Source organism: Chroicocephalus ridibundus, chromosome 4 (assembly GCF_963924245.1).
Source record: "Chroicocephalus ridibundus chromosome 4, bChrRid1.1, whole genome shotgun sequence".
NCBI lineage: Eukaryota > Metazoa > Chordata > Aves > Charadriiformes > Laridae > Chroicocephalus > Chroicocephalus ridibundus.
This window is the reverse complement of record NC_086287.1, coordinates 59,743,249-59,761,513: the sequence shown is the minus strand read 5'-3', so window position 1 is coordinate 59,761,513 and position 18,265 is coordinate 59,743,249. Positions and strand designations below refer to the sequence as shown.

Genomic DNA, 18,265 nt, shown 5'->3' with positions numbered 1-18,265 from the left:
AAAAGTTCTTTGCTGTTTTACCTCTGGAGACAACTTACGCTACTCTGGCTGTTGGATTAGTAGGCAGACTTGAGTTTTCCCACCTGCTTTATAGTTAAAATACACTGAACTTTAAACTACTAACTGGCAAGTATTGTTCCTACCCTCATTCTTCTAGCTAAAATTCCATATTGAGATGATCTGTGTTCCACTCACTTGTAAACTTTTTTTTAACATAATAGGAAAACATTTTTTATTAAGAGCTGTATCTATAGCAGAACACCAAGTTCTTTCCAGGTAAGTTATTAGTATCTCTTTTCTTCCTAAAATATTTTTTTTCCCACATGGAATAATGGGTGGGATGGGCAGTTCAAGCTTCTAGATGATTGCCTAAGAGTAAAGAAGAGGCTGAAAAAGGGAAAACCACATACACTCCTTGTATGCTCTTCAGCTATGATTTGTAGCAGGGACGTACTCCACAAGTAGCTGCTACTCTTACCCTAAGGTTGGATGCTATGGTCCTTTCAGTACTGGTTTTATATTTTTGCAGCAGGAGGAAAAAATTCTTTTAAAGTTATTACATATTTTCTTAACTCTTTCATTTTGACTCAGACTGTATGAAGCCCTTACGCAACAGAAGCCTACAGGGAGAGAACTACACTAGTTTTCAGTGATGAGGTTTATTTGTATTTTAACAGTTAAACCCACTATGTTAATAAAACTAAACTTCTGAACAATAATCATGCTCAGTTTCAGTATATTCCCCATGCCTCATATTTGAGAAGAATGTAAGTAGATAAGAATTGTAAAATGCAGCTCCATCTTTAATGAAGTAGACGACCTCAATGCCAGCTTATAAATGTATCTGGCAGTTTTCCACGTGCTAGCTGCATTACAAGAGCCAGACTTAGTTACAAGTTACTGCGGTCGCTTCTCCCCAAATTTGCATTAATTTGCAGAAAAAAATTTAACTTCTCATGCCTGAAACTGTCTCAGGTTTGCTTGCGATTTAAAACATTCTACCCAGCTTTATTGCTGGGGAGCAGGAAAGGCATTAAGGGGTGCCCTCATATACAGCGTGTGCGTAGTCGGGCAAGTTCCCCTCCGTCCCACCCTGCCCGCCCACAAGATTCTGTAAAAGCTTAATTGTGAATATTGCTGCATAGGATAAAGGGAAAGATACGGCGGATACTTCTGTCATTCTGGGGCTTGACACAGAGCAGCATCTCTTCGGGGGTGTTTTAACCTGTGCAAGAACTACTGAAAACGATTTGCGTTCTGTTGCTGCATGATTAAAAATAACGTGTGCTCAGCCAAGCAGCATGAAACTACACAAATACATGGATACGTCTATCTCCACAACACTTAACAGTTTAAGAGTGTGTTGAATTATAAACGAGATGCCTGATTTAAGACAAACAAGTTGTCTCAGAAATGTATCTCCTCCAATATGTTGACCTAATTTTAGATTGCCAAGTCAGAAAGCGTGTACGGCTGCTACTGCTGGATCTTTCACAACTCCCAAGACAAATATGCGGGGCTGTGGGATTACAAAATCCATACCCCACAAAGTTGCCTGTCTGCAAGAGTTCCACTGTATGATGTATTTAGAGCTAAGCCATTACGAAGGAGAACAGAACAACTGTATTGCACTTTCCTAACTGAAATTCAACTCTATTGGATATGAAGCAATGTTCCAGATGAAGTATTCTTGAAAGGAATTTGTTCTACAAAGTTTAGATGATATTTCTGTACCAAACATTTAATTCAACAAAGGATTGATTACATCAAAAGTGATTTGAATTTGAACAGAAAGTAAACAAAAATGCATATTCAAGATAGTTTAATATGTATTTTCTGAATTAGAAATACCAATTTCTTAAACGAATGAGAATTTCTAGTGTAATGATCCATTACTCCCCTTTCCCACCACTGAATTACATTATTTATACATATAATACAGAGCCGATTGCAGTTGGAAACAACAATATTAAAATAAATGTTTAATAGATACAAAGGATCTTTTCTCCACAACATAGTTTTTCTGGTGTCTGGACACCAATTTTAAAGTAATTCTCTATTAGCATTAAACTATTTAAGTGCAAAACAATTTTGTTTTAAAAATCTATGATTGCAGCATCCATCTTCCTGAATAACATTTTGAAGCCAGAAAGTAACGACTTTCATTTTCCATGAGTGCATTCCAGGCTGTCTTCTAGCCATCTCTGGTTAAAAAAATCAGTGCAAAATAAACAATGGTGAAGTACTAGTTTAACCATTGAACTTACTTGAATTTAAGAAACATACTTTATTTTACACTATATATATATATATTATTTATATATTTATAGAGAGAGATTAAATTACACTGGACTCGAAAAGTATAAAGAAAACCAAAAAAATGTTACTATTTTTTCCTGCAGCACCAAAGGAAGCTTTTTTTTTTAAAATGAACACTCTTCCTTGGGTGAGCAGCCTAGCAGTATTAGCTGTAATAAGAACTCATTACACCATTCCTTTGCAAATGACTATGTGATTCACATAACTCCGTGTTTACACTCTGCCACATTATAATTTGTGATGCTCTTTGCCTGAAGAACAGCTCCTGGTTCCACTGTCATTACTTCTTGTCCTGCGTTCAGAGGTTTGCTAGCAGTAGTGTGATGGCTATACTACAGTTCCACTTGGAGAATTGGCCTGGTTTTGGGATGACAATAAACCCTGCAAACAAAGCAGTTTACATTAATCCAGCAAGAGAACCTGGCATTAATTTTATAAAGTTCTTAGCCTGAAGCTAAAACGAGTACAATTTATTGTTACCACCTTGCTTACTTTAGACGCCAGCACCTTCTTCCCTACAAAAGAATCTACGCCACTGTCATATCAGTCAAGCAGCACAAAAGAGCTTTCAGTAAATCAGAAAGCGCGTGCGTTCGTGACACACGATGATTCTGATCCCAGCATTTGATTTAATCTACCTTGCATTTTGAGTCACTGCGAAACTTTAAAAATTGTACACCAAAAAAGTGATCGGCATTTTATTAGGGCAGCAACAAACAAATCTATTCCGAGACCAACAAGTTTGCCACCTGACCTGGCACAGGGAAACGCTCAATCCCTTTTATGCTATTCAATATTACAAGCTTTGAATAGAAAAACAGATTATCTAACCAAATTTTTATTTTGGTAATTTCAAACGATAATGAAACACCGAGTAACAGTTCAATAAAGACTTCCCATTACAATTTAAGCTTGCATTCAGGAAAACTTTTTACCAGCTCGTTTAACTACGTTGCCATTGAAATAAAAGGAGACTTAACTTCAGACACAATCCCGCAACTGTGCGGCGCCCCTTGCTAGACAGAGGCTACTGCTCCGGATTAAGGCAACTATACCTTACGGATCCAGATCAATGGAGAGACTCCATTTCAGATTTATGTGTAGTAGTCCCTTTTTAATCGTTTCCATAAAAGTAACTGTATATCTGACTTATTTCGGAAAAACTTAATATTGAAACACAGCCTTCTGGCGAGGTCGTTATTTAGTTATAACATGCGCCAGCAGGCCGAGGAGCGCAATGGCAGCTAAGCTGGAAGCGCACCAGTGAGTATCACTGCGCAACTCCTTGCTACGTAGGCACGATAAATGCAGTTTTAGCAATTCCTCTGAACAGCTACCAGCCTAGGTTCTTACCTCAAAATTAAGATGCTGTGACTCAGATCCATCAAACTAGACAAGCTCAGGCAGCAATTAGCACGCAATGTGGAATTAGGTCACATCTTCAGAATCTACAGGAGCTCTTTCTTGCTTGGATCCAAGAACTGAGAAGTCACGACTGACGGAAGAAAACCCTGACCATAGACTGAAGAGGTGGAAAGGAGGCCTGGACTGGCTGGATTCAAGTCATCAAGTTTCTACTAAAACCGTAGCCCTTCCTTTTAAAAAACATCTATTCTACCAGTTCAGACACGTTATGAATCTGGATACGTTTGTAGGATTTATAGCGGACTCAGTTTATGTGTGTGTGCATGTGTGTACATACCCACGCGCACATTTTATATTACATTTATATATAATGAAGTAACGTGGCACTTAATTTGGTACCTCCATGGATCACAACTGCAGGAACTAGAACACTTTTTTTATTTTTACATGTTTATTTAGTGGATATCTGATTCAAACACTGTTGAGGTAGACTGAAGTGGGTTGGTCTTTAAACTTGTTTAACATTCAGAATGTGCAAAGATACTGCATATTTCATAAGAGAACAAGTTTCCTAGACATTAGTTAAGGAATAGATAGTGAAAAAAGGCAGAATTTCAGAGCAAACAAGCTACTGAAGCACCTCCGAAAATTTTTACCCAGAAAGTTTTGTTCAAAAGTGATGAAGATGAATCAGAACTCTATAGTTCATTACCGAAGCATTCTTCGGAAGTCTACTAAATCCAGCAGCAACTGGAAGGTCTTTCTTGCCAGAAGATTATATCCACTAAGCAACTCTCAAGTACCCTGGAAAGACGTCCAAAGGTATTATTTCCAGTCTTTAACAAATCAGTGATCCAAACTGTTCATATGAAAACTACGTGCTTTATAAGCACACTGAAAGTACTAGGGCTGGCACAAGATGAAGCCTTTTTCACCAGGCTCCTAACCACGCTATACAGATGAAGAAGATACATACTATTCTAGTATCAGATTTACACTGTAATGCAACCGATTGCTGGGAAACAAAATGAGGAGCCATTCGTTTTCCTACAACTCCTCTAGAAACAGGCGGCACGGCACATGCTGAAATTCACTGTGGTGCCTTGTTCCCCGTCAACTACCAGACACTCTGGAATTCAAGTTCCAAGACCAGGAACAAGGAGTCAGTCCTGGTTTCAGCTCCCAGGCCTGATTTCAAGAGTAGCAGTGCAGCGCAGGTGGCTCTAAGTGAGTACTAGGCACTCCTCATATTTCAGTCCTTGCTCTGGATTAATTCTGCAACTCTGAGCAGGCCAGCCAGAGGAACACCAAAGTGGAAAGAGCATCAAGATCAATAAATGTCCTGGTGCTATTGCAGGCAGGTATTTCAAAAACTTTGCAAGGCCTGCCTTAAATCTTGACCAGGCTATGATGGTCATTCCAGAACTTCACTTCCGTGGGAGAGATCAGAAATTTTGTGAGTTCTTTCAAGTACTTAATTTCAGAAGACGTCTTAGAACTTAGATATTCATACAAGAAAAGCAAGAATAAGAACTTGTTTTTTAGGCACAGATAGAATTTTTACCGAAGCGGTGAGTGTTCTCAGAGGGTCCCGAGTAATAAAAAAGATTCTATAGAATTCCAGCATTATATCAGAGCCTTTCAAACAAGGCTATTTAAGAAGCTATGTTAGGTCTAACATAGGAAACTTTGGAAAACCACATTAGAAAAGCAAGTGAGAGCTCAAAAAAAAGTTGCAGTTTTGATACAAAAGTTACCCCACAAAAGTCTGAGCTGTAATACAATGGGTGTGGGACTAGAATATTTGTAATTGCATTCTCTGGGAACAATAGGATGGATAAGCTTATGAAAAAATATAGAAAGCTCCTGCCTGTAAAGGAAGAATAAAGAAATTAGACTGCAGTGCTTTCTGTGATTAAACTACCTGGTCTAGTCAAGCAGGTGGTAGAAGACGGAACAAGAGCTGCCACAACTTGTCAGCGTAATAGCAAATCGGCAGAGTTTAATAGCCATGACAGGAAACACAGAAGCTGAGATGCAGCAACTGCAGCTCTGCCGTGCGGTACAGTGCATCAGCCTGAAGTTCAAGAACAAACAGATCATACTGAGCAAGCAGCAGAAACAAATTAAGAGGCTGTTCAAAAAAGTTTTGAAAATAAATGTAGTCTTTTATTAGTAGTATTATTTTGTCAGCATGTGGGTCTGGCAGGGGGTGCGAAATGGAACAGTTATGAGACCCAAGCCAGGAATTTGATAAAACAATCTTCATCACAACCTCAGAGAACGTCCTCCAAGTAGGTGCTACATCATCTGCCATCTCAGTAGATTCCTCTACAGCTGAAATGTGCTGCTTTTGCAGAGGACTGTGTCGTTTTTCTTACTTCCGTTAGCTATATGAGAGTATTAAACACAGACTGTTGCTTGGGCTATTTCGTGTTTATCTATGCATTCACCGACTTCCCAAAACACACAGGACTTTGCATATTTGGTAAGAATAGGCTTGCACAGCTAGGAATGAAAAGCCGTAACAGGTACAATCAGTGAGGTCCTTTCCACCCAAGGTTCATGGCACTCAGAGCTGTGGTCTGTCCAACAAGACCTGCAGCACTCTTAAAGACTCCTCACAATTAATGAGATTGCAAGGGGGGGCTATTTTTATTTTTTTTAAATTCCACATATGCTCCAGCCAAAAGATTGTGATTTTCCAAAGATATGAAACACAAGGTTTCACAACAGAGACTAATTCTATGAAAGATGAGCATCTAATTGCTATATTAAAAAAAAAATACAAAAAAAAATCAGGAAGATACTACTAAGTAAAAAAAGACGACACCAGTAACTACTGAGTTAATATTTTCTTCACGTAAATCTGAGTTAATGTTTTCTTCATGTAAATTAGAGGAGGCTTAATTGGAGCCAGAGATGCAATCGTACGTAGTTTCACTAATGCAGATAATAACCTGCAAGTTTGGACACATGAGCAGGACAGGGGCAGTTCATGTCTATGTGCTACTTCACAACACCCCTGGCACACGCTCAGCCTCGGCCCTGGCCACGCGCGTCCTGCTGCCGCAGTCACCGCTCAGCTGGCTCCCCGTAACTCCCTGGATGGCAGAACTTTCCTACTTTCTGTTTTGAAACTGAAAGGTGGAAAAGCAAAAAGGTCCGATGTAACAACCAACATTAAAAAAACAGAAAAGTCTCACAGTACATTTCACTACTGCCATCAAACCAATTTTAAGAACGGCGGCATTAATGACTGCCCATACAAAAAAGGTCTGAGACCTTTGCTTGACAAAAGAGCCCACGGTCCAATACATTTATTATAATATGCCAAAACAGAATGAGATTTTTTACATTTCTTTAAAATTCCGTAGTCAAATCAGCTGAATTGCTTTTAAGATTTCCATGAACAAAGTCTCTGACAGTTTCTGATTCCAAATGAATCAGCATTTATTAGCATAAGTCTCTGAACTGCATATACTCACTAAATCAGATATTAATCTCTAGTGGAGTCATAAAATTAATTGAGAACGTTCAAGGAAGCACAGGCTGAACGTTCATGTAACATACTACAAGGAAATACTTTGTATGGGATTTAGGGGGGACATAACAGAGCTGGTACCTATATTTACACAGTCTGTATGTTCACTAAATAGAGTTTTAAATACATTATTTGTTTTCCATTTGCCTTTTTCCCCCCCGCTTTGTTCAAGCGGTGTTACAGAAAAGCATAAGTGCTTGAACCATTTGACACCAGATCTTGTAAAACCACGTAGTTGCATCAAGGAGGTTTCACTTGCAACTTCTGTGCACATAAAGGAGTTTTTCTCCTAACAAAGGTGTATCACCATTTTACTCATTGTCAACAAACAGAAAAGTCAAGGCTGCTAGAAAACCAGCAGAACAAGACTAACTAAAAATCTGTCTAGTGCTATTAGGCAAGATTACTTCAAGACTAGTATATGATTGGCAAATGGCAGATATGCACATCCAAAAGAAAGAGAATTTAAATAATTTAAGATGCAGCTACTTGTGTGCTGGGAAAAGCACAAAAGGCTTTTGCCAGCAGAAACCTGATTTGGCTCGAGCAATAGGACCTTAAGCTTCATGTAGGTCATAAGGGCTCACGCGCTTAGGAACAGTCATTTCTCTAGCTTACTCAAACTACAAAAGTCTGCAAGGTTAAAAATTTTCAGATTAGAAAATAATGAAATGGAGATAAAGCAGGGAAAACCTTGGGGGAAAGCATATGACTTAAGGCATACCCATTTTGCTAAGTTATAAAATAAGTGTGATCTTATCAGAAGAAATGAGCCAAATGAATTTGATAAGGTTGAGCAGCACCCACCTAAAATCCAACTTCAAAAAACCAGAAACCATACAAGTGATTTCCTTGAGAAGTCTGTGGAACATTATTAAATAAAGACAAACAAGACAACACTTTCATGTTCCAAGACATCTTTTGCCAACGTATCTTCTATGACCACAGAACTCGTGGAAGTTTGTTCCGTTTCATGGTCACACTGACTGTTGAGAAACTGGTTTGACCAACCAGTTCTTGCATCATTTGATGTAACTGGCTGTTCCCAGAAGCTTTCAGGATGGATTTCATGTTGTTCCTCCATTGGCACCTGGTTCCTAAATATGCACATGTTATATACATAGACCATCAGAGTGGTCAATCAGTAGCTTCTGAAGTTCCAGAAGGTTCTCAAGTTCACATAAGAAAGAAGATTTTCTCAGATTTAGTTTACAGAGTATTTTCCCCTAAGAGACAGAGTCCTACCTCAGACTGGACCAAAAGTAACTAACTTTTTCACTGAAATGTCTCCAAAGTGGCTTTGAAACGCTTAAGTAAATATCGTTTGGCTCCTTCATCGGTTAACATAGAACCACTGCTGCAAGGGCGATTCAAACCCTACTCCACTCAGATGGAAGGGCAACATCTTAAATCTTTGCCTAAAGCGGTTCCAAGAAATTTTGCAGCCAAAGTTTTAGACTAGTTCAGAGAAGTTTAATTCTAGACTAGCCAGTTTTTCTAGACATAAGCCACTTGAATCATCCGCGTGAGCCATATCCTCAGGGCTGTAAATTCAGCATTCATTAGAGGTAAATGTCAAGATGTCAAGCTGGCATAAAGAACATACCCTGCACCAGAGTCCATAGAGGAAAGAGCTCCTGTAGAGTCCTAGAAGGAATGACAACGCTCTGCCCCAGTTCCCATTTGACAGGTAGGCAGAGAGAATCTAGATACACCCGTGTCCATGTTTTACTGAATCTGAGTTTAAACAGGTCTGGTAAGTGGTTTGATAAGTATTCTATTTCATATTACTCTAGTCTTAAAAAGAAAAATAAGTATCATGAGACTTGACCTTATCAGCAAGATTTAAACATCAAAAGGTATGCACTGTCTTGAGATGAAGTGGAACATTTACTCAGAGCAGGTTACAGGATGCATCAAGTTCTTACTTTAAAATATGGCAAGTTTTCATATAATAAATCTCATTTCAATAAGCTTTCATTGTGGCCATTTGTTGAGTACAGAATAACAGCATAAGACCACCTACGGACTGCAAGATAAATTAAAACTCAAATGTGGAAAGGACTATTGAAAGTTATCTACATTTACAGTTCAATCACACATTTTTATTTAACATCAGTATACAGAGGACAACCCCAGCAAGTTATTTTGTAATGTCAAGTATTTAGTAAAGTTCTTCAGCTGTAACAGTGACAATAGAACAGCTAAAAATAAGCAGTATGAAACAAACATGATCTTCTTAAAATTATAAATATACCAACAATACTTCTTAAAGCTTAATTATTGCAACAGTTAAATCAACAATAGTTCATGTTAGAAAGGCTCTATGAAATTTATTCAAGTTGTCAAGAAATTAGATGGAAGTGTAAAAAGGAAATACATATGAATTTTACTTTTGATTTTCACTAAAGGTAGTCAATACAATTTTGTACAGTATCACCTAACATGTCAATCTTTAACAAACTCCAGTATACAGAATTCATAAAATGCAGAAAAAAAATATTGTTTAATCTTTACATGTAAATTGACAGTAAATTATCTGACACAAATTTTATTATTGTAACATAAGCAGGCCAGCATTTTAAATATTAATTTAGTAGCTTTATCTTGTTAAAGGGGCAGACATATACAGTCATTCCAAGTACATAACCAAATTTTAAGAGCTGATAATTCAGAACATGGGTTTTCTAAAAAGTGTTTAGTAAAAGTCATGTTATTTCCTAATCCAGACATCTTCATCATAAAGCCTTTACAGGGTTATGATCTCTCCTGGCTTTACCGGAGCCACTAGTCACGCCTCCTCACACACGCACACGCGCAAACACACATACCTTGCTATAAATATCACACCAGTGTACTAGGTTTAAATTCACCCTGATAATGCGGGTATGCTATGTGCAACTTTGCTATTATGCACATTACAGAAAGCTTCAAATTTCAGCATGGTAACCTGAAGTCATATAGCTGTGTTTCAGTTTTACTATAATCATCCCTGAAGTTTATACAGATACCGTATCACGTTGAAAGAAATCTATTTGATAGTACTTAAATACCAGCAATTGAACTTCAATTGTAATGATGAAATGCTCCTTTCCATTGAGGAAGAATTAGTAAGTATAGCTGCTCATCTCACTCAAATATCGTACATGAATGTTTAAGTACTTTCACTAAGACAAAAGTCATACTAAAACATGATACTGTACTACAATTGTAGTTAACTAGAAAATTCAAGGATGTTATAATTTAAGTCTAAGTTTTCCTGTACAATAAGTCAAATAAATAAATTCCATGTGCATTTGTTTTACAAAATGGTAGCATGTTTATCTTGCTAGGTTATACACTGCCGTTTCACCTCTTCACGCTTCTGGCCAATCTTACCTTGAGCTTTCTCACAACTAATCAGTAACTTTCACTTAGATAAAATGGCGATGAAGATGGTGAATAGTTACTTAAAATCAAACGCAGAAATTATATAGTTCATCTGACCACTAAGTTCAGAGAAGACTTGTTTTGCATATTCAGGTACCACTTCGGGTTCTGGGGAGTTTTGTTGAGTTGGGTTTTTTTGGTTTTGGGGTTTTTTTTAAATTGCTTCTGCAGGTCCTCTAATTCAGTTTGAAGTAGCTATAAAGATAACATACGAAGTTTACATCGGTCCCTTTAAAATTCCTTTTCTGCGTTTTCAGATTAATACAAGAGTTCTATAGTCCCATTTAGGTTTCCCACCAGGGGCTGGGAAAGATGGGGGCGGGGGGGAGAGGATACGGCAAACTGTCACCACGTTGCGAAGAAAGTTCATGCTCTTGTTAAGGCAACCTATTTTTCTCAGCACACTGAACCTTCTTCCTCAGAAACAGGCTAACAAAAAGTGAGAGTAAAAAATTGAAACTAATGAATCCTGAGCCTCATTCAACTGGTTTCTTAGTGGATTTTGCCATTCACTGGACCTCACTCTGACTGGGAGTTAGTACAACGGTTCTGGAAGTGCAATGCAAGAACGGCCTATCCCGCGAGGAAGCTCAAGGTATGATTATGTATATGCTGAAGTAGTAATTTGGAAAGTTTATAAACAAACTGTCAGGACACTCTGTGAGCACTGTATCAGCTATCATAAGGATCACGGCTGAAGAGACATTTCTGGATTTTTTTTTTCCCCCTAAGGGCTGCACCAGCCCAACCAGAAAAATGAAGAGAACTTGTCACACATAGAAGTGTCCAATTATCCAGCACATCTTTTGACAGCTATTAAAACCAGAGGGAAAGGTAGCACTGGCTCAATGGAAATTACGTTAGACACTGCAAGCCTGCTTCGCTTTTCCATCCAATTCTTTCTTTAGGCTGGCAGTGGCATGAATTTAATGAAGGCCTTTTGAGGCAACGATGGAAGAAGCAGCAAGATTCAGAGGCTTTCACTCTACAGTTGGCAGACAAAAACGTGACGGAGTTTTAAGATCACTTGGGGACCCATATTTCAAAAGGAAGACTAGAAATAGCAGCTTTAAACCCCAGAGTATTGGGATAGCCTAGGATAAAACAGCTGGCGAAACAGAAATGAATGGTATATAACCCAGTAAGAAAGACATTACCATGAGTGTTTTATACTTTGACAATTTTCATTAAATAAAATTATTAAGTGCTTTCCTATAAACAAAAAGGATGCTCGTAACGTCCTTCTGGCACAAATATTTTCCTATCAAAGCCCTGTAAACATGCCACCAAAATTTAGTTTTTACCAGCAGAGTGAGCTCACTAGAAATGCAAGTGAAATCAGAAAAAAAAATTAATTTGAAAATTTCTAAGTAAATACTTCCTAAACAATATGGCATATACATCAGTGTGCAATATATTAATTTTGAAAGTGATAACTTCAGCATGAAAATTACTTACCTGTAATTAAAGTTTTCCATATTGGCCAATACATAAATCCTGATTTTTTGGTACTGCATACTTTATCTCTGAAATATTTGAAATGTCATATTCCAAATCAAAGTCAATACACAAAAATATTTAAGTTATACCCAGCCTAACAAAACCCACCTCAGCCACTGAAAAGAAGTTTAACAGTGTAGTGTTTAGTAGTATGCAAAGGAGTTTTAAAACAGAAAGAAAATATAGGTCACAATAAAAATCTGAGGCATTGCTGTACGTGTATAAAGTTAATTCATAAGCACATGTGAATTGCACTGAGTCACAGAATTGATAACTGCTTTAGTATTTTCATTTAGGAAAAACATTTTAAATAATTTAGTGTTTGGGGGGGAGGCGTGCTTGCTTTTTTTTTTTTTCCCCTTCAATTAATGCTGGATCTGTAGCTTTTAGGCAAAAAATACTTTTAGGTAACACCCTCCTCCCTTCTCCACAGAAAAGGGTTTACAATTCTTAGTTTTAGATTCAACCTTTAAGTATGCATTAAGATGCAGAGCAGACATAGCTCTCTACACATACCTAGGTTGTGACAAATTTGATAACATCGCAAAGAAACTTACGTTATAGAAACAGTTCTAAGAAAAATTATTGAGGCTTACTTAGAAGCTTATGGCAATGAATATGTGGTATATAAATACCGTACCTCCACTTCAAAACTCAGATTTATGAACCAAATGATTAAAACCTAATAAACATCAGATTTTCATTTAGGTTGCCCAATGTGGCAATGTTCAGGTATTATAAGATTATTTCTTTTTCTTCAGGTGATAACCTACATCCCCTTTCAGAATTTTTCACAAAAATAATGTTCCTTTTTGCTAGATCCACTCTGGTAATGTTTTCATAGCTGTATTCGTTTAAAATATTGCTGACAAACAAAGCTATTGTAGCACAAAGTACTTTTTAATAAAATAATAATCACCACGTTTAGCTTCATTCAAAATTTAGCTTACTATACATTGGACAGAAGAAAAATAAAGTTTTACCTGTGTTCAAATGCATTAACAACAAGAGATAAAACTAGTAATATATTTTAATGAAGGGAACTGATAGAACAGGTGCCACCAAAAAGCATGAGCTTGTCGATGATCAAACTGCCTAACAAAACTGACAGTAAATTAACACTGAAACTACTTAGAGAAAGCTTGCGTGATTTTCCCCTAACTTAACAAACACATAAATCAAAAATTAGAGTTCCTTGATAATACTGATTCACAACTGCAAAAGCATAAGCTACAGTCAAGTAAAGGGCTCACAAATCTGTCCATAAAATGGCTGACGTTGGAATAAGAAGTGGATTTACACTAATGTCAGGCCACTACAGAAAAGTATGCAGGAACAAAACACTTTGGTTTTCATTTTTTTCAGAGGCTCACGTTTCTCATTAGACGTAAAAGCAGCAGCTTTTCACAAGCTACTTTCATTGGGAGTACTGTATTTTGTAGAAAACATTAGAAGGATTATAATTATTTTAGTGATTGACAGGTTTTACTTCAATTTTTACATAAATAGCTTTCACCATATTGTGGTTATGCTTAAGTATAAGAACACTGATCAATAGTTTAGATGCACAGTATTTATTTCTTCTGCTGGAAGGCAACTATACTTAATAATTGTATCCAAGACACTTCAAATCATTCAGAAATATGGCATGCAGTATCCAAAAGTATGGCTCTGAGGATTTTTTTTTTTTACATTAAGCATAAAGAAATTTTATATTCAACATTCATTTATATTTCAAGAAAACTACCTATTCAGAGTTCTAGTTCTTTGATGCAGCATTAAGGATTAAAACTTACCACTTTACCAGGCCTTGCCCATGTGCAAATAAATCCCTCCTGACAAGCAGTGACTATACAGTCTTCAAGAAAAATTAACACAGTCAGTCTTTCATGTGCTATCTTTTTACAGATAAGAGGCTCTAACAAGGGAACATCTTCCATTCGGGGACAGAGAGGTGTTCCCAAAGTTTTAGCTGGGTCCGTTTTGGTTTTAGTAACTAGGTTCAGTTTGTCACTGCTCTTGCTAGATATATGTCCCATGCTATGATTTCTCTTGTGATCTTTTTCATGGTGTCTTTCCTTCCGATCGTGTAGCGATAAGGTTGCAAATTTACTAACGCCAGAAGCAATGGCACCATCCATGACACTGCTTTTACTGCCAGCGTTTGAGACTGCAGAGTGTGGAAGGCTGTTTGACCGTGGAAGAGGAGGGGGTACAGAGTTTCCAGGTGTTGTGATACTGTTTCCGTTACTTCCTGGGTTAGTTCCACCACTTCCAGCAGGTGGACTTGTGGCATTCATGACATTTGTATGTGTCCTTGCTCTTGAGAGAGGTTGGTGGGGAAAGAGGATATCTTCTGTAAGATCCCACAAACAGAGCTGTGTGTCCTGGCCTACTGAACCAAATCTATACGTAACGCTTACTGGACGACTGTCTGTAGAGTTCCTTTTGGATAGCCTAGATTGCGTACTATTTGCTCGATCTCTGCCAAAATGAAGGTCTTGGAAATCCTCATCACTTCCGCTAAATTCCATCGGGTCACTCTCTTCTACACTAGTGGTATATGGATCAAACGCGACAACACTGACCCACGATTTATGTCCGTGGCCTCTCGCTATTACTCGACAGTCCACGAAAGACCAAACTGTTACCAAGTCATCCTCTCCACCTGTCACTATGTACTTCCCATCGGGACTCCAACACACACACAGCAGTCCTCCAAAGTAGCTTTTCATTGTACCATGCAATTCCACTGAATCAAAGTTAAACACACGAAGAAAACCATCCTGGCTCACACATGCCAAGAACTTCCCATCGGGGGAAAAGGCAAATTCATTCAGGGCACCCTCACCTACTGTCCATTTAAGCAGAGGGTTTCTTGTGGATTTACTCTTGCAAGTGTGAACTGCAAAACTTTCTCCTTGTTTAAGTAGCTGGTAGTGCGGGGCTGTGGTACCACAAGTGTGCTCCACGTTATACAAGTACATATTGCCACTGGAATGAGCTACTAGGAAAAGGCTTTCCGAACCTGGTACCCATTTTACACAGGTTACTCTGGACTTGTCTATTAGTCTCTGTGAAAAACAAAGAAGATACACATCAGAAAGTCTTAAAATTAAAGTTTTAATGATTAACCGTAAATCTGAGCTTTCTGAGGGGGATGGGGAAAAATACTTAACCAAAGTGAACTCAACTTTCTAGAGAGGAGCTACGTTACTGTATTTGCAAAAACTTATCATCTTATCAGGCAGTAGAGAAGAAATTATTTTTAGACAAAGTGCTACCAAAGATTATTATTACGGTCCAGTCACATTCCGCAACGAACATACTTCACTCAAGCCAACCTGTTGTTATGAATCTAAAGGCAGTGTTCTTAGGTTTATTTTTTGCTGCGTAGGTTGAAGAGCGTGAAAAGGAAACAATCAAGAAAACACAGAATGAGCTAAAGGGAAAAAAGGCAGTTACTCATCTGTACTACATAGCAAAGAGGTTACAAATCAACAGCAGTAAATTTAGACTCTGGTTTTATCTGAAATCACAAATAAAATCCATCCTCTGAAAGAAGAAAAAAAAAAAAAAGAGTCCTTAGGAACCTTTACCAGCTTTTACTGATTCAGGGAGCAAAAGCTACATACACAGTGACCCTGTTATCATGTGGCTGGAAAGTTAGTAGTTAAATGCAGGTGGTTCAGTGAATTCAGAAGGTACCACATACTCTTCACCTTAGAATTCCCACCCTCCAATTACTTTTCATTCATTAGCCAAGGACCTGTCAATACTCTCAGTTACTACCTGACTAGGAAGTTTCCTTAAAAGAAAAACATTTTAACAGAGTCCATCATTGCAAAAGAATGAAAACACACACAGTAAACAAACATTCCTGACCATAATGTCTTCAGTGCTGTAAGAATTGAGAGATAAAGTTTGCCTCCTTGAGTTCACTAGTGTAGTTCCAGTGGATTTCTAAAACTTACCAAGTCACCCATGGCATCATTCAACTGCAACTTGGAGATAAGTAATTCTTTACATGCACATTCAAGATTTGCATTTGGCATAGATTGATTATAGGCTGAAAGAAGAGCTGAGCTACACAAAAGGCAAGAATGAAAATACAAAGAGCCTAAGGAAATACCAGAAGAGTTACAAAAGCATTATAAAACAAAGATCAAAAAAATCCCCCCAAAATCTTGCTATACTGTTTTATCACCAAAAAACCACAAAACCCCAACCGAAAAAAACAAAGAACAAACTAATGGATAAGACATTGACTGTTATCCCTTCTGAGCCTGTAGCTACCACTGGAATGCTGCACCTGTTCATTTTAGATTATATTTTTGTATATACCTTTGCTGCTGTCAACCTCAGTGTAACACCAGGAAGTCCCTTTTCTGTAATTTCTCATTGGTTAAATTAGCCGTTTTGTACTTGAGAGCCAAAAGATATAACTTCATCTCAAATGCAGTAGCTTTAAAATAACATATTCTTAGCTTCTGTGGGGATATTTTAAACAGTTTGTCATGTGCTCATTGATACAGAATCATAGAATTCCTGCCTCAGAAATGATGATATCAGAAATATTAGACAAAGTTACCTGGTACACACCAAGAGAATATGGACAGGGAACATCAGCCCAGCTGGCTTGCTATAGACAATAGTCTTCTCCTTACTAAACTACTACTAATATGGCAACAAAGAGAAATTTCTTGCTCTCCTCTACTAGAGCACTCAACCTGACACCCAACCTCTACTCATAAGGGCAGCTGCTCAACTTTTATACTAGAAATGGCATTTTAAGTCCATGATCGTGTTAAGCTACATAATCTTAAATATTGTACAGAAATCCTGCAAACCTGATCTTTACCTCAAGGAGGCTATGAACAAAACAGAAGATTGCAAGCTGCAATGAGAACAGATTAGCTCAAAGAGACCAGACACAGACTTTAGGCTGATATGTTGCAAGTGACTACAACTCATTCCCTCCTCAACCAGCAGAGCTTTAAATTCAGCAGGAAGATAAAAACTCTGAAGTTATGACTTTCTGAAGTTTTAAGAGCTTTCAACTGGGCTCACACACTTCTGCAGCAAAACAAAACAAGACCTGACGTCAGTACGACTGGCAGACGCATTACAAGAACGGACTGAATGCAGTATCAAGCAAATCAGTGAAGTAGCTGGGATAAGGAGCTTATGTTCAGTTTGGTGAAAGAATAGTAAGTGAAGGAACTTCAGTCACTCGTCAGGAAGACAAGCCAAGATCATCTTGGTAGCCATGTTTTGAACAAGCTTGAAGGCAAAACATTATAGACATAGGCCATAAAGGAGTGAAAAAACTGATGCAATCAAGGAATAGGCATTAAGGGAGCACAAGAGCACAGAGCATAAGGCACAAAGAGCTCTGGCAACAGGAGTACAGGAAAAGTTTATTAGGAAAAAAATGCAACTTAAGGCTTTAGTTTAAAGAAAAGAATTTTAAAAAAAAGAAACAAACATAATTCACTTGGCTAGCTTGAGAATAACCAACTATCACCTGGAAACAAGGGAATCTGTGAGGTATACTTTGTTGGTTTTGGGAATAAGAAAATATCACTAATTAGTTTTGACACAACTAGAAGGAATACCACTGTTGATACAGATTGATTTAGGTAGGCAGACACAAGCTGCATAGTATCACTCACCTCAGCCTTTCAAGTCCCTATTGTCTTCTACATCAATAGAATTAAAAAAAAAAAAGAAAAAAGGAAGAGTAACAAGTTAGACTGCATTAAGGCTATTGCATTTTAAGTTCAACATAACCTTCTGTTTCACAACGGGTTAAGTTATTTCACATATCACAGACGATTATGTGTTATCCTGATTGCTTTATCGCAGGTGATAGTCAAAACAGAGCTTTGGGCTACCTGAATCACCAAATTACTAACAGGACAGGTGGTGAATTCTATTACCTCTAGCACTAGTGCTGAATATGTCAAAAGATGTAAACACTCATTTAGACCACTTTCTGCCTATGAAGACATGTTTATTCTCAAATACTATCTAAACTCTACATATATTCAAAACCCAACAGCCACCTTCATCTTGAAGCAAATAAACTGGCTCAAACATCAATGC

The 18,265-nt window shown here is 37.7% G+C and overlaps 1 protein-coding gene across 7 annotated transcripts in view; it reads right to left on the bottom strand.

Annotated features, from left to right (window-relative positions):
• Positions 1–223: 223 nt before the first annotated feature.
• The window catches only part of WDR20 (WD repeat domain 20), a 49,168-nt gene continuing 31,126 nt past the window's right edge, over positions 224–18,265 (bottom strand). For 2 of the 7 annotated variants that reach the window (XM_063333021.1, XM_063333020.1), the window contains one exon: positions 224–2,700. In XM_063333021.1, coding sequence (XP_063189091.1) covers positions 2,647–2,700 — 54 coding nt within the window. In that variant the 3' untranslated portion in view covers positions 224–2,646. Of the gene's footprint in view, positions 2,701–9,099; positions 12,184–13,953; positions 15,232–17,832; positions 17,860–18,265 lie in introns of those variants that run through there. The other 5 variants (XR_010070807.1, XM_063333019.1, XM_063333017.1 and 2 more) reach the window with 5 other exon arrangements.